Source organism: Halyomorpha halys, unplaced genomic scaffold, assembly GCF_000696795.3.
Source record: "Halyomorpha halys isolate HHAL.00 unplaced genomic scaffold, Hhal_1.1 Scaffold54.1, whole genome shotgun sequence".
In the NCBI taxonomy this organism is placed as follows: Eukaryota; Metazoa; Arthropoda; class Insecta; order Hemiptera; family Pentatomidae; genus Halyomorpha; species Halyomorpha halys.
The window spans coordinates 299,646-320,936 of NW_027108734.1; the positions used below are offsets into that span (position 1 = coordinate 299,646).

The 21,291-nt window shown below is 30.0% G+C and overlaps 2 protein-coding genes across 3 annotated transcripts in view; both read right to left on the reverse strand.

Moving 5' to 3' along the window:
- Nucleotides 1-18,575, reverse strand: part of LOC106692367 (fructose-1,6-bisphosphatase class 1) — a 24,023-nt gene extending 5,448 nt beyond the window's left edge. The window contains exons 1-7 of one of the 2 annotated variants that reach the window (XM_014438276.3): nt 18,306-18,575; nt 16,912-17,254; nt 14,648-14,754; nt 14,410-14,566; nt 12,821-12,955; nt 3,123-3,233; nt 2,058-2,235 (exon numbers count right to left, since the gene is read on the reverse strand). In XM_014438276.3, the coding sequence (XP_014293762.1) occupies nt 2,058-2,235; nt 3,123-3,233; nt 12,821-12,955; nt 14,410-14,566; nt 14,648-14,754; nt 16,912-17,254; nt 18,306-18,505 (1,231 nt within the window). In that variant the 5' untranslated portion in view covers nt 18,506-18,575. Of the gene's footprint in view, nt 1-2,053; nt 2,236-3,122; nt 3,234-12,820; nt 12,956-14,409; nt 14,567-14,647; nt 14,755-16,911; nt 17,255-18,305 lie in introns of both variants that reach the window. The other variant, XM_014438277.2, reaches the window with a different exon arrangement.
- LOC106692368 (uncharacterized) lies at nt 6,524-10,609 on the reverse strand. Its single transcript, XM_014438278.3, has 3 exons — nt 10,315-10,609; nt 8,898-9,222; nt 6,524-6,983 (listed from the first exon to the last, which is right to left on the reverse strand). The coding sequence occupies exons 1-3, from the start codon at nt 10,501-10,503 to the stop codon at nt 6,685-6,687; spliced, it is 813 nt and encodes a 270-aa protein (XP_014293764.2). The 5' UTR covers nt 10,504-10,609; the 3' UTR covers nt 6,524-6,684.
- Nucleotides 18,576-21,291: the final 2,716 nt, after the last annotated feature.

A 21,291-nucleotide genomic window follows, 5' to 3' on the forward strand; every position in this document is an offset into this window, starting at 1 on the left:
AGACCACTCCACTACCATAATAATATTCAAACATCTCTTTCTAGACCACTCCACTACCATAATAATATTCAAACATCTCTTTCTAGACAACTCCACTACCATATATGGAATTCCCTCTCTCCTAATATCTGCCATGCTTCTTCGTTACCCTTATTCAAATTTTCCCTTTTCCAATACAAATCCTCACTTTTCAAAAAGATGCTCTCTGGCGATGAAATTTAGGTGTATCAGTGTCAGAAGTAAATAATTGTTTTTATGAGTTTTAACTAAGGAAATTAATTCATTACTTTATTTTTCTAGAATGAATAAGTAGAATTATATTAAAAATAAATATATCATCTACTTCTATAACTACTATATGTTTTTATGATAAATTAGTATCCTACATCAAATACGTCTAAAACTCATTTTCACAGTAAAATATGTATTATAAATTAACATTTTCAATAAAACATCAATTTATCAATTTAAGATTCTTCTACGATAATTTTTTTATGATGATTTTTGATAAAGTACTCCTGAATTAAATATATAAATATAGATAGTTAACAGATCTAATAAACACAATTGATACTTTGATATAAATTATCGTATTTAGTTAAAATTAAACATTTACCTATACTTAATTATTATGATATGGTAACGTAAATTAAACCAATATATGCAATTAGGAATGAAACAGAAATTTTTAATTTAGAAATTATGTTTTAAAAACAATATTGATATATTTTTTTTTTCTTTTCACCACAAAACTCAAGGCTCTATCTAAATCTATTAGTGATATAGAGGAACCATATGCTCTGCGTAAATGTGAAATTAAAATTATTGAAAAAAAAACAAAGTCACAAAAAATGGTTCATTCATTGAAAAAATGTTTCATTTGGTAATACCTCATTATGTTTTTATAATTTTTTTTTTGTATAAATAATATCGTTTAATGTAATCAGTTTTTTGAAAAAAAAAAGCACATAAATTGGTCCAATAATTCAAAAGTTTAGTGTGGATAAAGATTCGACCATTCCCTTTTATATATAGATATATTTTTTCATGTGAAATTTCTTTTTGTCAATTTAAATAATTTTTTATGAGTTACTGTATATATTTCGTATGTTTTTTTTTAGGTATATGTTCTACTGGATGTTTCACTAAAATAATTAGATATAATGAATGAAAATTCCTCTTCTTTATTTAATTTTTTTTATTTTATTTAATTAAATCTAATAATGACGTTTCGAGTAGATAGTAATCACATATGAAATAGAAATATAACAGAAGCAATAAATATCACAAAAACATTGGTAACACCATTAATTTTAAGACAGATACAAAAAATTTATGTACACATTACATAGATATAGTAAATCATTTAGTAATTTTAATTGTACAATAGTATTGTTTATTGGAATAAATTTAATACATTAGTGTGATGATGTAATATAGTTTAAAAAAATATTGGTAATAGGTTAGTCATATTTTGAGGAACAGAGGTAAGAGGAGAATCGACTTGGTTAATAATCCATTTGTTATCAATGATAAAGGTAATCTGGTTTCAAGAAGGTATATTAGAGTTTAGATCTCCTAATTTCTATTACTTTTGAAATTTTTATTATTAATTTTTTATATAACTGACAACAATATGTTTATTGTTAATAATTTAAGACCAATAAGGAGAACAGAAAATGTGATATTAAAAGATACATTTAATTAAGTACTTGTTTTTCAAATTTAAAAAAAATTGTGGTACATTAATTGTGGTATGCATAGGATGAATCTTGTGAATTCGTTTGTAGATACCAGATGAAAGGGTGACAGCTTTGAAATGTCATTATTATATGTAATTAAATAAAATTAAAAGGGAAGAGGACTTTTCATCTGCAATATCTAATTACTATTGGCTTTTATTAATGAAATCTAGTGGTCAAATATGTTTCCAATTTTTTTTTTCTCTTCTTTATACCTATCCATTACAAATGCAATATCCAAAGATGATCTTAGATTAATAAATCACATTTTTTACAAATTTAAATTTAATATAAAATTTTCTTGTGAATACTTGCTAAACAATTCTTTCAGCCCTTCAACCTCTTCTTTAGATCCAAAAAAAATTGGAATCGTTTCGTGGAGAGTTTGAGGATAAATCTGAAGTACGTCCTGAAGACCATTTCCTCCATAGCATGCTCCACCACATTCTTGCATCAAAAATGCCATTGGAATCGCAGCGAACAACAATTGTGTCTAGAAAAAATTTAACAAAACACACAATACAATATAAAAACATTTTATTTTAATATAGATAAATTATTTTTTTTATGTTTTAAATTATGATTTGACAGAAATATTGTTAAAACATTTTTTTAAGCTATTTATCATTTACCATGCTAAAGAGAAATAGCAAAGAAGCAGAGGAAGAATGGTGGTTTTGTGCATTATAAGTTTTATTATGTCTTATGACAAATTTTACATAACACCATCTTGATAATAGAGTATGTACCAAAATAGGCTTCAATTTATTTTTCATTTAGTTAGTCATAATTTATTTTGTTACTGTAGTGAGTCAACCCATTGGATTTAAGAACCTTCAACAATTTTACAAATGTCATTTAAGGAACATTGGACACTAAGGTAGATGATGAGAAAGTAAAATTCTATATATAATAAGTTTACAAGAAATATAATTCAAAATGGACAAGATAAGAATTGATTAAGAAATGATGTTTTAACTAATAGGAAAAAATATTAATTATATCAAACTTATTTTGCTTGACCTATTATATGAGTACAAGTGCTTTGTTTATGTTAATTCTAAATCTTTGACTGATGCAGTCTAATTTCATTGAAAATTTCTATATACAACAATTTTTTAAAAATCTAGACAGATCATATTAGATTTAAATATTCTAAAACGATCCAATTATTCATGATAGTAGAACGTAACAGAAAAAACGTCAAATATAACTCACCAACAACTCAGAGTTTGTAAAATCAGGTGATTAGTGGTTTTAAAATACTATGTAATAGAAAAGTTGCTTATTTATACTTATTTACTTATTCAAGTAACTATTCCCTGAACCCTGCCTAGTGGTATATTTTGTACTTTCAATAAGTCAAAAAATTTAAATCACCTCTCCATGCCTATACTCTTCTGTCGAAGGGTCAATAAAAATTCCACCTTCTTTGATGATGTAGTGCAATGTAGAAACAACACTGCCAGTTTGATAGTAGTCTAACCGGTCCTAAAGAAAACAAATATTATTTTTATCCACAAAAGAGTAACTTGATTTTTTGCTAATTTATAATAACACATTGATTACAGTTTAAAAAAATTACTTTATTCAATTATCATCCATGAATTGCCACCTTTTCAAAACATAATGAACACAAGTATAATAGAAGGAAAAAAGAGATATATCACCGATTCATAATTGCCCATGAACTTAAGCATTTTTTGAAACAAGACCAGTAGTCATAAAAGATTTTTATAAATAGATGATTGGCTGTATGCGAATTTGAAGATGGTCTGGACTGCAGTCAAGAAGGAAGAAAAAATAGTTCTTAACTATTTATTTATTGTCGACATTTTGAACAACAATGTAGATCTTCATTAGGGTTAAAATAAAAAGGTACTTAGAAGGTAGAGTCAATGTAAAAGTAAATGAGTGATTTAAAACATACTTAAAGTTGGAGGTATGCAAACTACTTAAGAACTTAAATAAAATAATAATCAGGATAAAAATAAATAGTTAATAATTTTTATATTTATTTTTATTCTCCTTATTAATTTATTTAATTTTTTCATAGTCGGTATACCTTCACCTTTATGTCTGTTTTGTTGAATGCCTCTTTTACTCTTACATTGGTTTAAAGAAATTTAATAGCATTTCATCATTTGATGAAATTCTTTCTCATGTGATGATTATAAACAATTTCTGAAGGTAAATAAATAATTTTCTATAATTCAATATCAGTCAAAAAAAAAAAAAAAAAGGTCTCCGACAGTTGCATTATCCCAGTGGTCACTTATCAATGCCAAGCATGGTCACTGACTATAGCTCAGCAGAGAAAATTACAGGTATGGCAAAATAATATTGGAAGAAGTATTGTGAATGTAAGGAAAATGAACTGAATAAAAAATACTTGGATCCAGAAAGAAACAGGACTGAAGATGACAAGACTGAGAAAATCGAAATGGGCAGGGAATCTCCTTCAATGTAAAGATGGCAGATGGTCAAAAATTGCTACAGAATGGACTCTATACGACCTTCAAAGAAGAGGACTTCAAAAGAAAAGATGGAGCGATAGAAGGAGAGCTGCTAGGGCAGGGTTGTCTGGAAAGAGAAATGGAAAGAACTCGCCTCCCAATAGGGCTGGTCACCCCGGGAAGTGCTGACTATTACTCCCGAAAGGGAAGGCCTATGCAAGAAAGGATGCAGAAAGATGGAAAGAAAAGTTATTGTTACTATCTTCTATGAATGTGAATTTATATTTATATTGTATTTTGTATAAATAAAAGGCTATTTCATTTCATCAGTCAAAAATATCAAGAAAAAAACAGTGCTACCAATTCTCCCAACAAAAAATCCCCCACTCAGTGCTTTGAAAATATCTGTTTTACTCAACAAATATCTGCCACTTTACCGTTCTTGGGGAATCAATGGAGTTATAACTTTAATTGTATGATTGTTACAGTCATGACTGTACATAGTGGATAGTATAAGTAATGTAAGTGAAGCAACTCTCATATAAACTATCACAAGTATATGCCTTAAAAGTGAACTATTGTACAGTTTCAATTATTGCAACAAAATCCGCCCTATATATGGTGAAACTATTTGATAGTTACAGTTATGACAGCATTTTCAGTTTCACAGTCATGATGGCAGTGGATTAACAGTCGTTTTAACTGTCATATGTGCCTATGATGCCTTGACAGTGAACTATCACAAAATATTAACCTTACCAAATGTAATGACAGTAGGAAAATATTTATCTTATATATTTGCCCTAAAACGTACGATCATATCAGCTCCGGGTACTAAAAATAATCAGTACAAGCCCCAAGAACTGAAAAATGTATCAGTCCCAAACCTCAAAAGTAAACATGTTATGGGCTCCGAATAGCTTAGCCATGCCTATGTTCTAAACTTAAAGAAAAAAATAATAACTTGTTTGTAACAGAAAAAGTGTCTAAGGATTCACTAAAAAAACTAGTTGAAGGACTAGTGTGAAACTGCACTAGCACTCTACATACGACGTAAATCCATTTTACCAAATATACCCATTTCCTGCTGAGGTGAAAAATACCTGAAAATTAGGTATAGCTACCCAAATCAGCATCACTGCTTATAAATCACAACTAAGCCCACTTTTTAAATTTAAAATTATAGAATAACATAAAAATCACATTTTTATTCTATAATTACATTAAAATTTTCAAAAAGTTCGCCTTATTCTATAGGGCATTTTCATCTTTACCCCAGTCAACATATTAAAATCTATTTTCAAACATACAACTCCTGGAAGTGTTTTTGAAAGGTTATTTACAATTTGTATTTTTATTTTTTCGCCAAGACACACGGGAGTTCTATACTGAATTCCGCTTATTCCCAGGTGTTTTAAATAAACTCTTACAAATACTTTCAGGAGTTGTATATTTGAAAATATATTTTAATATGTTCATTAGGGTGAAAATAAAAATGTTTGAAAATATCCGATATAACTGCAGATATAGAATAAAACTGTGATAAGTTTTTGTTACTCAATGCAACACAATTTTATATTAAAATAATGTGCTTAATGCAGTTTTTTTCCTCTGCCTTTTTTGATTGACATTTAATAATGATTAATGAATCCCATTAAAATAACAAGGAACCAAAATAAAGTTTATTATAAATAATTTTCTGTTTGAGGGAGGAAACTTTTTTACCTATTTATTTATAAATTAAATTGAATACATCTTAATGAATAGGACTAGACAGATTATGTTTGAGCCTTCAAAGTGGTAACTTGTGGCAGTCAATAGGTTTACTTGGAAAACCAAAATATCAATTTCGTACCTAACTCTCTAAATCTTAAAGCATATTTGGCACTCTGGATCTATATGTTGATTTAAAGTTCAAAGGTTCCTTACTGTTTCCTTTTAGAAGGCCAAGATTAAAATTAAACAAAGTTAATCTTCAAACCTATTAATATAACCCTAATCCTTTTCCTTGAACATGCTGTGGGCGAAGGCACAGAAATACTTCATCCTCAGAGGATATGCTAAATGAGAGTCTCCCAATTAATAAAAATTTAACTCTTTTTTTCTTTAATTGGTCTCTGGATGACCTGCTAAAAGTAAGGGTGTAGAATACATAATTTAACAACTTAACATAATTTAACTTGAACTAGCAAGAATATATTAAATTATTTAACCTAATTAAAAAAATAATTATTAATTTAATACATTTAATTAGTTTTTAATTTACAAACATTTTGTTATAATGAAAATGGATGATATATATAAATTAACAAGTGCATTTTGGTTAAAAAATTAAAATTTATTGACAAAAATAGTTTGTACTTAAATTCATTATCTTAATGAAGTATGTACATAAACTTTCACAACAATTTTTGAAAATAGAACAAAATATACATACATATATTTACAAACATTTTAACAAATTATTTATATTATACTTAGTTATGCTAGCTAGACTTTTCTTTTGAATTGTTTGAAGACGATATTAACATTTGTTTACATAAGTCTAAAAGTTGTTGTCGAAAAATTTGTTTATCTTGATGGCGCTTGTTTCTGTCATACCTGGCGGCACGAAGTTCCTCTAAATATTTATCATACCATTCGAGTGGGGGAGATTTCCTTTTCGATGAATTTTCTGGAGATGAATTCGACTCACTATTTTTATGATGAGAGGATTCTTCAGGTACAGTAGGCGAGCGGTCTGATGGAGAAACTGGAGGAGGTGATGAATCATCATGATCATAAACTGAACAAGGAAATTTTTTCATAAACACACCGTCTTAAATAAAACAAGGATAATACTCCAGAATAATATTTTCTGAACACCCATACATAAACAATAACAAAAGTAGGGAAAAAATAGGATTAGAACATAAGCAATAGGGATCAGGTGAAAATTTTTAAGTTCGACCCAAATTTGCTTTGTACTTTATTTGTATGAAATATGGTAAATAATATTGCATTAACCTCATAGATTTTGTCATAAATCCCTAATTTAGAATTCATTTATTAGATGATTTCAGGCATGTAAATTGAGTAAATATGGATTGTTAATATTTCACCATAAATTGATCAATGAGTTTACGACCTTCCGATTCAACAAGCCATTCCAAGGAACAATATATGCAAGGACTCTCAATTATTCTACTACAATATATAACCATAAAAATAAAAATAAATTAACTGATTAACATTTTTAGTAAACTTCCTGATTCGTCCTAATTCAGGGTTTATGTTTGACTGTTGTACGGTCCTAGGACAGCACAAACTCCTGGTGAAAGTTGAAATGGCAGACCAAGAAAGCATTTGTGTTTTTTCGATGAAGTTAAATTTAATTTTGATAGAGAACTCAGACTTACAGGTTTTCATTAAGTCAAGTTGCAGAGAGAAAATATGTTGGAAAGCCAGGCAAAAATTATTAACTTTGAAATTAGGCCAACATTTTCATTTTGTTAATTGTATAAATTATAGTAAAGAATATATATTAACATTACAAATTGTATTATAAATATCTAAGTTCTGTTTAGTAGTTTATTATCCATCATTCCGATTGTTAACAGTCATAGAACCCGTAGTGAAAGTTGTGATAGTGATCCTGGAACAAATTTGTGTGTTTCTTAGACACAGTTAAATTTTTATAATTGTAATGTAACAACACATAGATTTTACAATATTCATTAAGAATAAAAAAAACCATTGTAGAGGGCAAGAGCAGTCCTAGACAAATTTTTAGTGATATGAACTTATGTATAATATTAATATGATCTGCACACATAAAAAGAAAATTTTGGTCTAACTTTTAAAGTTTAAAATTTCTGCCTGGCTCTCCTACATTGCCCTCTACTTAATAAAAACCTTAAAGACTTAATAAAAACCAGTAAATCTAGGTGCTCTTACATCAATGTTATTAAAATTAAATTTGACTACATTTAAAAAACACACAAATTTGTTCTGGGTCTGCCATCACAATTTTTATCAGGAGCTAGCAGTCCTGAGACAGTACAACAATCCAAAGTAACATAAACTCTAAACTAGGATTAAGTTTACTAAAAATGTTAATCAGTTAATTTTTTTTTTTTTTGGTTATTTATTGTAGTAGAATAATTAACAGTCCTTGAAGATTTTGTACCTAAGGATGTCTTGTTAACTATTGCTGAGTGGTACCGGGGCCAGGAACTACAGTTTTATTGTAATATTCATGAAAATTCAGATTGATGGTACGAGATCACATTTGAACACAAGTTAATATGAGAGCTATGCTTGAAATAACCTTATAAAGTAGATTTATAATTTATAATGAAAAGTACTGTAAACAAGTAAAATTTTCTATACACAGTTTTCAAGGTATTTATACATTTCAGAGATCTGTGAGGTAATAAACCAACTTTTTTGTCAATTAGTCTGTCTGTACCAAATTTATTTCTTAAAAAAAATGGATTAATTTTGTTTTGTTTTACAGAGTTTCAACCCTAATAGCTGTATACTAAATTGGACAACCAGTGTGCAATACAAGTTCTAAATGTATTTTTTAATAAGTAAGATTTTATAGAAGAACAGAAGACTTACAGATGAGTAAGTTTCAGTTATGGTGTATTGCATGTCAGAAAATATTGTTCTGGAGTATTACTAAAAAAAAAGTTACCAAACGATAACAACTCACCTTCAAACTTGCACAGTTCTAAAGGAATATTTATTGTTTGAGCGGAAGCTACCATCACAGACCGATCTGTACTATTATTATCAGTTATTTCTTCACATGTATTAGAATTTTCTACAGGAGATGCGGGCGAATTATTATATTTTTCTCCTAATGCTTCTTCCATTCTGCTATAAAATTCCCACTTGTTACGACGTGAAGAAGTCTTTCCAATAGTATCTCTGATCTTGATGTATGTTTTTTTCAAATTTCTCCATTTTTCACTACACTGATGCGGATTAACAGGATAACCCTTTTCTTGCATAGAAACAGCCACATTTGTCCATATCTGAAATGAGGTTATCATCATTAATATTTTATAGATTCGAGCAAAGTATCAATTTACTATTCAAAGAAATTACTAATATAAATAATTACTTTGTTTATATACATTTATTGGACACACACAGGGCTATTGCATATTGAAGCTAACAAATTTTATTTCATATAAAGATGATATCCTTAAAGTTTGTTTTTATGTTTTTAATCTCGTACATTATTTACTGTTATTCCATATATTCAAACCCAATTAACATAAATTATAGAATATATTCAAGGATTACTTATATTCACTCAGAAAATTGACCATATTGTGGTAATTAATCAATTTTTCAGAAAATTCCAAGTCATTGCTGATCGCAGTTTGTTTCTAGATCACCATTTCTTTTAAAAGTTTCTTATATTTATATTTATTAGATATTTTCAGTAACCCATAATTCATATAATGTTTTTTTTATTTTTATTATTATTACCGTAATACAAAAATTAATTCATTAAAGGCAGGATTAAACTAAATGTCACTTTACTGAATGCACTTATAGTCCTTTCTGTTTATAAAAATCATCCCAAAAGATCACAACGGTTAATATTTTCACAATGCAATCAAATATACACTTTTCATGGAGGTATTAAAAAGTTTAACAGTTTCTCATTCATTACGATACTGAATCAATAATTTGATGTTATTTAAAAATAAACAAAACGAATCTAGAACAAACACAAAGAAGCTTTATACTACAACAACCTTATCTGCAAAGTTATTTCACTTCGATAATATATCTACAAATTATTTTTGAAGCTTTTTTTACCAAAAGTCTTTAATGTTTTTAATAAAAAAAAAGTTGAAAAACTGATGGTATGAAACTATATTAATGTCAATGTGTTAAAGGGATAAATTTAAATATTTTTTATTCTGATAAGTGAATCACTTAAATTTTTTAAAAAAAGTAATACAAATGGAAAAGTATTGTCAGTATCATAGATTACATTATAATATTCACTGTCAAATATTGTAAGACACATATGTATTATAGAAAACATTTTAATTATATGACAGTAACATATGCATTAACTATAATAATAATAATTGAAATAAACATACCCTTTTGCCAAAGATGTTGCTGTTGTTGTTCTTGTTATCTACGTAGAGCTTTATCAACAGCTTCACCATTGGCGTAGTCCATCTTCCTATCGTATCCAATGTGTTCGTTGACAAATCTTGTTCTTTCGTCGAGGAATTTAATTCTTCAGCATCTGAACAGAAACAAGTTGACAGTTGTTCCTCGTTCATATTTAATTTGCTAACGACAGATACAGATCCATGGAGCAATGAACCCAAGAAACTACAAGGAGAAGGCTCCCCGTAGAACTACCACTTACCGGTTTCAACGGTTAGTTGCCTAACGATCGGTTGGAACCGGTTTTTCCAGATACTACCCATCCTTAATCGGGTTTCTTATGAAGGGGGAAAAAAAAACACAATCACTTTTTTTTTTTTCTGGACTAGGTTTTACCAAATATATCGTAGCATAGGTCGAATTTTTCATATACTGAAATATTTAACAGTTCGCTTTCGAACCGAGTTATAGTATGAAGTACATAATTGTTTTGTTTAAATAAATTTATTTATTTTTTTATAACAATATAATATACCCATGGGGGCTGGGGAGGAATTTAGGGTAATTTAAAAACTATGACTAAGTAAAAACACAACTAATGAAGAGATACATACGAAATTTTTTTACCTACATTCAATCAAGAATTGTATACATGTAACTAACATTAAAAGAATTTCACTATAATTTTTATTAAATACTAAATTTTGTTGACTAATAAATACTAAATTTAGTCAATTTAGTAAAACAAGAATTTAAAATCAATTACTTTAAATTAAGTAAAATTTAAAATGGTAAATTTATAAAGAACTAAAATTGTTTTATTTTACACTTAGATAATATCTCTGTTAAGTTTTTCATCATATAAATTATATTGTATAAAAATATAAAATAATATTACATGTTATATATTAGATATATTCTTTTCTTATGCATTAAATTGGCAATTTATATTTGTACTTACATATATCATATCTAATATGTGTACATATGTAATTCGGTTTATCCTGTATGAATAAATAAACAATCCTGTTTATTCTTAATAATTTAGCCAGAGTCATTCGTTTAATAAGAACGATCAATTCGGGATATGAGACTATTTGATCATTAAATTAAAAAATATTGATAGTTAAGATTACTGTTCTCCTTCATTAACCAAACGTATCGTCACTTTTCACTTTATGAATTAAAAAAAAACAACACACATTTTTGAAACACAATCAAATTAAATATGTGATAAAATCACTGAATTCAACACAAAAAAAACTAAACAATAATGTGAATTCTTAGTATGAGTGAGAACCAGCAAAGAAAGAAATGTAGACTTCTACGAAAAATTTTAAACAAACTTTTCGAAATAAATGCATTCATATGACTAACATTAAAATTTCAATTAATTTTATTAAATATTATGCACATAAATTTTATGTAAAATACGATTCAGTTCAAACAAATGTATCTAAAGGTGTCTTTACACTTTTGCCAAACTATACCTAATTCGTGCATGTGGATTATTTATTTCGATTGGCTAGTACAAATTGGCCTGAATTTGTGGTTGACCCTTTATAAATACGTATTTTGGTTATGTTAAATCAAAAATAAATTACTAGATTTAATTAACAAGATTTGAAACAATATATTTACGCTGAATCGATAGAATTTGTTTTTTTAATAATTTATTTATTGATATTTACAACTGTATTCATATATACACACCAAGTAAATTTGCTGTCAGTGATATTATGACATGATAAAAACATGTGGAGAATCTACCGATTGATAGAACTCCAAAAACATTTCTAAAGGAGAAGATCTCGAGGTCATCTTCTTTTCTCAACTCCGTATGTCCAAATAGACCTTATATTAGTCATGTAGATAAGTCTTTTGTAATGGATTGGAAGTTTGGACCGTTTGTCTAATAAATGTTGTAATAGTCGGAATCGACGAGCAGTTTCCTGTCTTTTCATTCTTGTATGAGGATTCCATGTCAGTCGTTTGTCCAGATTTCGATAGAATTTAAAAATAAAACTTAAACTAGTGTTAATTATTGAATCTGAATATTGGGGAAATTTTTTAATTAATTAAAATATAGAAAACACAAATAGTCATCTGTTGGCAGTTCTAAAACAATGCTAATTGAGCACAAACGTGTGAATGCAACACAAGCTCCCTTTGATATGTGCCCAGCTAATCCAAATAAACTATTTATACACTTGCTGATTTATTTCCAGTAATTTATTTATTTAAAATATAATCTATAAAAAGTAATAGCATATTAAAACTATATATAAATTACAAAACTCAACTTTGATTTTTTTTAGATTAAAAATCAATACTTCAAAGGTACAATCAACCATCATATTTTTAAATACAGGGTTAATGCCCACTGAGGTCCTTCTAATCCTTAACGGATAACTACTTCTGTCTGTAACTGGTATCCAGTAATATAAAAAATATGGATTAATTTATAAAAAAATAAATCAATTTGCATACTTCTTTCTTTTTCTTTTCAATATATTGTGTAACTACTGAGTTCCAGCTGGGAGCCAACGATTCGTTGATGGTATATATTTTTCCTTTGGTCGGCGTACGCATGTTTGTCGCTGTCATTATAAACATTCCCAAATTCTGAAGAAATTTAAATTTAAATTAATTACATATGAAAATAAATATTTTTGGAAAAAAGATTTAATAATATTTGATTGTTTTTATTGTTTTATTTTTAGGAATTAGATTTTATGGCATCCGTAAATTGATTTTTTAATGAGGTGATAGCAGAACTCAAATGAACAATAAAGTCCGTATGGATTATTGTCCTATTCCAAACAGAAAAATAGAAAATTTAAGTTTTATGTTTTGAAAAGCAAGCTACGTTTTTGTTGAATAGGAAGCGGCAACTAAAAAACTATTTGGATATTTCAAAATTTAAACTAAATTAACCAGACAAAATTTTCTTTTGAAAAAAAAAAAAAAACAATTTTGTTTGGTTCTATTAAAACCATTTGATAGAGGATTTCAATCCATGATTTAACGAAACAAAAAAAACTTTGGGTTATTATTTTTATTACTGATAAGTATAAAGGATTTAAGTCCATATTCTTGATTTTTTAGGAGACAAAAAAATAAAGTTCAAAAAATTCTGTATACAAAACTTATCCGCCCAATATAGTTTTAAACAGGATATCAGAATATAATTTTTAGCGAATAAACAATTTGTGTATATAAGTAAGTTTATATACAGAATTTTTTTAAATTTATTTTTAGTCTCCTGAAAAATCAAGAATATGGACTTAAATGCTTTATACTTATCAGTACAGATTTATCCGTTTGAAAGTCTCTTTCAAATGATTTTAACAAAGACATATTGTACTTTTTCACATAAATTTTGTAAAAATAGAAAAAAATAGTTTATCATGCTGTAGTTTAGAATTTCCTAAATTAAACAGTTTTGGAGTTATCGACTCCTATTCAACAAATAACATCGATTGATTTAAAAAAAAAAACCCAAAACCTGAATTTCCTACCTTCCCATCGGTCAAAAGGTTTGGAGTTGCTCGATTTTTGAGAAAAATCGTTGCATTTTTTAGATAAATAATTAAATATTAAAATTGTTTTCCATATGAAACTTGAATACAAAAAATATTTATACTTTGATACAATTTTAGAGGACTGTGGTTTTTTTTTTCCACGAATCTACGAATGCTTAAAACCATGTTACCATAAAACTGCTTTGTGTAAATTTGCTACAAGCAGGTTGGTTAATTAAAATTATTTGGTTGATTATTTTTATATTAAATAATACTTTCTATAATTGTCATAATATTGTAAAAGATTCTCAACAATTTATTTCAACTTAATATTGTTAATCTATTCTTGAATAAAAATAAACTATATGGTAAGAAGCTTAAACAGTGTTGGCGATGTAGATATAAATTTTAGATAAATATAGAAATTAAAGTATGTAAAGGCCTAGTTAATAGTAGGTCAATTATTAATATCTAAATACGCAAGAGCTAATAAAAATATTCTCTTATTTTAATTAACAATGATAATTGATTAAAGTGAATAAACTGTTAACATACGGCGTCTAGCGTGAATTGGTGCAGACCGCCATTACGGATTGCCAAAGTGAGAACAGTACTGCACCCATATATCACGTAGCCAGCACAATCCACATTTTCCCCAGATAGTAGAGCGTTTTCCTTGTTCAAACTCTGCTTGAATCTGTAATCTGTTCTTCTGCAAAATATAAGTTCAATAAATTTAAACATCAAAACTATAAACGTAGAAACTACATGCTCGCATTTTGTAAAAACTTACTTTACAAAGGAAAACATAGAACCACATGAGGTGCCGTAGTAGACATTGTAAGGACAATCCAAAGGGCTGTAGAACAGAACGTAATTTCCTCTCTTCCCTTTGTCGACCTGTAATACATGCCTGCTAAATAGTTTTGATCACATATAATCAGCACACCTCAACACGAATAGAAACTAATATTAAACTGGCATACGCATGCGTATAAATATTTTCCATTACTAATACTATATCACACATGCACCTGGTAGTTGTTTTGTAAGGTCCATTTCCAATCGAATACGTCATTTCATAAACTTAAATGAAAAATAATATTTGCTTCAGCAATTCTTATTCTGCAGTAACTTTTTTAAACAATAAGTTTACTATTTAATAAACAACTTTCAAATATATTAATCATAAATAATTATTTATTGGTTTCAAACTTTATATTTTAATGTCTTCCCTTTAATAAATGTTATATTGACATTTGCTATTGTACATAACAATACATTTAGTAAATTTGATGTAAGATCATAATGGCATGATACAGGCATATAGAGAAACTACCCATTGGTAGCACTTCAATAAAATGTTTACATTAAAAGGTATTGGGGTCATCTTCTTTTCAGGCGCCTCGGAGGATTGTAAAGAATGGAACAGGAAGCAAGGTTAGAAACTAGTGGGTAGGGAGTTTACGATGGAAGGACTGATATCTGATTCGGGTTGGATCGGTTACATAGCGAACATTAAGTTCTTCATGGATTTTTTTATTTATGTCAAAGTAAGGAGCATTAAGGATTTTGGATTGTAAGGATTGGGTACAAGAGGAATTCGAACGTTTAGTGGAGCCCTAAAGTTCAACAACGAATGTCCAAATAGGCCTTACATCTTGTAGATCAGTCTTTTGCAATAGATTGCAAGTTTAGACCGTTTGTTTAGTAAGTGTCGTAAGTAATAGTCGGAATCGACGTGGAGTTTCCTATCTTTCGAGTCTTGTGTGAGGATTTAGTTGTTTATCCAGATGTAGTCCGAGGTAACGGATCTGTTCTATTAAGAGCAACATTATTAAAGTATACTGTCAGTAGGAAGTCAGTAGATTTACGACGAAGAGGTGATTTGATGGGATTTATTTTCATCCTCCAATTTCGGCACCATTCTTCGAGAGTAGTGATATGGGACTGTAGAGTTTGGGATGCAGTGAAAAAAGGGTTATTATTAACTGGGAGCACACATGTTCGGCATGCATAGTGAGAATAGTAGTAGGATTGGTAGGGATTTCAGCTGTACAGACTGTGTAGAGGATGGGACCGAGGATACTACCTTGAGTAACACAAGACTGAGAGAAGAGGGATGATAAGAACCTTTGTGGTTTACTTGGAATAATCTATCAGTGAGAAAGGAACGGATGATGAGAAAGTTTGTAGGAGGTAGGAATTTACGGAGTTTGTAAAGCAGTCCCAGGTGCTAGACTCGTCAAGTTAATTCAAATTTATTTTCAATTCTTACTTTTCAGAACAGTAAATATATTTTGGGATCCTTAATATTCATATAGAGATGAGTCTAAACAGATAAAAAAAAGAAGCACGAATTTCCTAATGAATTTTTATTATAAATCCACCAAGTTATTGGAAATAACATTGACTACATCTTCTATTCTTTACATATTTGCAATTAAATGAACGATTTTAATGATATTTACAATGATTTGCGAAATTCCTATTAACTTCGTAACAACGTAAAGTCGCGTTCAAAGGGCGTGGCCTAATCCCACCCCTTAGCTTTATTTTGCTAAGAAGGAGAGTAGGGTTATGGCACTCCCCTGGACGTATCGTACCTGTTTTGTTCAAATTGTTTACTTTATAAGAGCTTTTATTGTAACATTTAATAAATTAGTGAAAAACGCTGGCCCAGGGACTCAAAACATTTTTTCATCTGAAGTTTCTTTTCGTTTAATTATCTCCTTTTAAAATTATTTGATTACAGTTTGTTACCCTGGTTTGACAAGGTTGTAACCTTTGCAATCATGGTTTTCAGATTTTGAAACCCACGCTACAATATTCTATTAAAAGTTGTCTCTGGATAAAACTGGCACATCGCTAGAGCCTTAATTTCTCAACAGATGCGACTGAAATTTATTTTGAAGCTAAACAGCTTTGCTTCGAGTGATTTCTAAGGGAAACCCAATTTGCCAATTTCGGTAGTTGGAACCTTGTCCGACCAAGTTGTAGATATGTTGTCCTTTCAATTACTTAATAATAATGAAAATACTTTAAAAAACGACTTACCAGTTTAAAAGTTTTATTCATTTCACTTGCGATCAATGACGTTGTAGCTGAATCTATAAAATAATCGACAAACACAGCGTTGAGCCGCTCTTTGATCGTCTGTCCCCACTCGTCCTTGAAGAAAACGCTCTGTGTTCTTGACGAAGCGCAACTGTTACAACTCTTCTTTTTAGCCATCTCGAGGTTGGGATTTGAACCGATGTTGCATATGAAGTCTTCGCCGTCATCCAAGAGGTCCGAGGAAATCTTGGAGATGTATGACTCTTTGTCCTCTTCTGATTCTGTGGATTCGCTTCCGAACATCTCCTTTCTCTGTGCTTCTAGATCCTCTGCGGCCCGCTTCCTGGAGAAATTTGAAAACGTTTGAACCAATATATTTAAAAATAAATCCTTGCAATAGATAAACCCCAATCAACAGAGATCTGATGAATAAGTATCATCATGGGCGTAGGCAGGATTTCGCCATGGGGAGGGGGACATCCCCATGCCCATTACACACACACACACACACATATATATATAGTCCATTCTGAAACTTAGGGTAAAAGAAAGATATGTAATTCAGCATTCCAAGAAATACTCCACCATTTTATTTCAACTTCATAAAATTCAATCATTACTTTCTAAATTTGTATTGCCTATAATCAATACACAGTACACAATACACTATTGAAAATGAAACGACTGAATTTAAATAGTTAACAACAAGGTTTAACCAATGGTTCGCAACATGAAAATATATGTAGTTTTGCACTTTTCATCTCTGATGATTTTTTGTTCATAGTAATAAAATAATAATTTAGATATTAGTGTTATTCTTTTATTTCTAATGATTAGTTCTAGGTTAAGATTGTAAATCTTCAAATTCTAGCAACTAGGTGCAAATACATTGTTTCAATTCTTGTCAATTGATTTTAGCAGTTAATTATTGATTTAACATACCACAAATATACATTCATATAAGCATTACATGTCTGGGTGATTAATTTAAGAAGTATCTGATAAAATTCAAGATGAATTTATAGGTTACCTAGTACTACGAATTTTTATCACATATTATCTACTTTTCTGATAGTTATGTTATCTTTATATCGTTTCTTTTTATGATAAAAATAGTTTGAATTAAAGATAATAATCGACGCAAATCCAACGTATACCATGTTTGTCTCTCTAGTACACACTAACGTATAATTATCGATGTTTGTAACTATCTTTGTTAAACAAATATTTATTGGTATTTTGGATTTGTGGCAAGTGATAAACGTAAGGATCCAGCATAACAAATACTAAGGTCTCAGAAATAAAATATATCATATTATGGACTTATTTTATCGAACCGATCCTAACTGGGGTCCTTGATAATGATTCATAATGTGACTTATCAATCTACTTACTCTATTATATTTGAAGCCCTGACGAGATGAGAGCTGCTTTTCACGACGGATTCCAAGGTGAGCATCACCTTCATGAATTCGGGGGTGTTTGAAACAGGGTTGTCACGCTGGGTGAAATATATAAATTCGGGAAGGGAGACCAGTTCTGCGACTTCGCTTTCCAAGACATGGGTAAATATTTCGTTAAAAATTGAATCCATTAAGAATTAGACTAATTAAAAAGTACTCTCTTATTCTACCTTTAATAAAATAATCATAAAATGCCGATACATATGTTTTTTTTTTTAAATATCATTATTGAAATTTACAACTGTATATTATATAACACATTCAGTAAATTTGATCTTAGTTAAAATGGAGTGTTACAGGCGTGTAGAGCAACTACCCATTGGTACGACATTTTACATTAGCGTGTTTCGTGGCCATATTCTTTTCAGGCGGCTCGGAGGATTGTCAGGAATGAAAAAGGATGCAAAGTAAGAAACTAGGGGGTTTGAGTGGTTAATGGAAGTAGTGAAATCTGGATCGGGCTAGATCGGTTACATAGGGAACATTAAGGTCTTTATGTATGATTTTATTTGTGTCAATGTAAGGAGCATTAAGGATTTTAAGGATTTTGGATTGGATGCGAGAGAAATCCGAAGGATTAGTGGAGTCCCAAAGCTCAACTCCATGTGTCCAGATTGGCCTTATTACAGTCATGTAGATCAGTCTTTTGTAATGAGTTGGAAGCTTAGACCGTTTGTCCAGTAAGTGCTGTAATAGTCGAAATCGACCTACAATTTCCTGTCTTTTCAGTCTTGTGTGAGGATTCTAGGTTAATCGTTTGTCCATATGTTGTCCAAGGTAGCGGATCTGTTCGACAGGGGTAAGAGTAACACTATTAAATGAAACTGTAGAGCAGTCGGTAAAATTACGCCGAAGGGTAAAGGTGATTTGATGAAATTTATCTTAATCCTCTAATTACGACGCCATTCTTCGAGGGCTGTGATATGGGAATGGAGTGTTTGGGATACAATTTATGGGTTATTATTAACTGCGAGCACACATGTGTTATCGGCATACGAGGTGAGGATAGTGTTAGGATCTCAGCTGTATAGACGGTGTAAAGGATGGGACCGAGGATACAACCTTGAGGAACACCAACGGACTGAGAATAGAGGAATGAAAGGGAACCATTGTGGTTTACTTGGAATAATCTATTAGTGAGAAAGGAACTAATGATGAGAAAGGAGGTACGAGTTTACGGAGTTTGTAAAGCAGTCCCGAGTGCCAGACTCGGTCTAAAGCCTGTTCTACTTCGAAAAAGACTCCAGCGCAGTACATTCCACGCTCCAAAGAAGACGAGACAACGTCCAACACACGATGACATTGCTGGATAGTTGAGTGGGATGTTCGGAATCCAAACTGGTGATAAGGGATTATACGATTGGAATCTAGGATGGGGTATAGGCGTTTCAAAATTGAGTTGTTCGAAGATTTTGCCCATGATCGGTAATAGTGAGACAGGGTGATAGGATGATGGGTATTCTTGTGGCTTTTGGGGATCATTTTAACGATAGATAATGTCCAGGGGTCAGGAATATATGTGGAACCGAGTGAGGGATTATATATGTAGGTGAGGAATATGATGGTTTTCCGAGGAAGAAGTTTTAGAATGTGGGATATTAGTAGGTCATATCCAGGAGCTTTGCAGGTAGGTAATCTTTGAATGATACAAAATATTTCAGAAGGATGGAATGCTTTAGGTGGGAGGGTCATTTGGAGTGGAATATTTAGTTCTGCTTCAATACATTCAAGGTGAATTGGATTATGGATATCAGAATGTGTAATAAAGGTTTTAGAGAGGTGCTGTCCGAATGTTTGTGATTTTTCTGCATCAGTTCTGGTCCAGTTTGAAATTCAGTGAGAAGTAGGTGGTTAAAATCTTTGAAATTCAGCAGTTTTGATACATATGTTAAAATGACAATAGGAAAATGAGATTTTGCATAAATTAATGAAAGTCAAAAAACATGAAGGAACAACTATTGTTAGAATATTATTGTAACAATCACCCCAAAAAGTATTGAAACTCTCAAATATCAATAAATAATTGACCATTCTACGTTTTGCTTTTTCAGGCATTATCAAAGCAGAAACACGTAAGACACAATAAATATAGAAAGAGATAAAATATTTAAACCCTGCTGCTGTGTGATGTGCAGTCTCGGATAAGCATTTATTGTAGGTTATTCTAAAAAAATAAAAATTTCCCCTCATACATGAAAGAGTTTTTAGGATCCATTTATTCATTTCATTTTCCAACTCTATGGAAAAAACAAAAAGTTTTACTGAATGAACTAATTTTTTATCATTATTACTTTCCCACAACTCCAAGAAGACCTGAACTGCATCAGTCACGAGGCAATTACAGACAAGCTGAAGTTGAATGCGGAAGGAAAATTGCACAACTCCTGATGGTCTCCAGGATGGTGTGCTTCACTCACCAAAAGTACTTATATTGTAATGCCGGGAGAGCTTTCTGGATCTTTCTAGGTTTAGACGCACCATCAGGGCTCTGCAAATTTGATCCTTGATGGTTGTGACCGGATAGTGGTAATGGTACTCTTGCTATATTTGGAATGCTTCACCTTTGTTAAACCAGAGATCCACGTCTGCCAGATAATTTTTAGTCTCTTATCGTTTATTATTTCCTCCAGCTCTTCCATCTCCACTGATTTTCCCTCTTCATCTGCAGACGAAATAAGACATTTTTTTTTTTTTATCACATGATTTTGTCATGAGCGGACTACAATATTTATAATCTATAATGTGTAAACTATAAACAGCAAGGTAGGGGGATAAAAAGAATATAACCTATGAAATTATTTTAGTAATAAAATAAAATAAAAGTTTTCATGTGATTAAAAATATATTTTTTTTACCATAAAATTATAATGTACCTTATCACCACTATCCAGTTCTTGCATTGGGAAAGTAATAAATA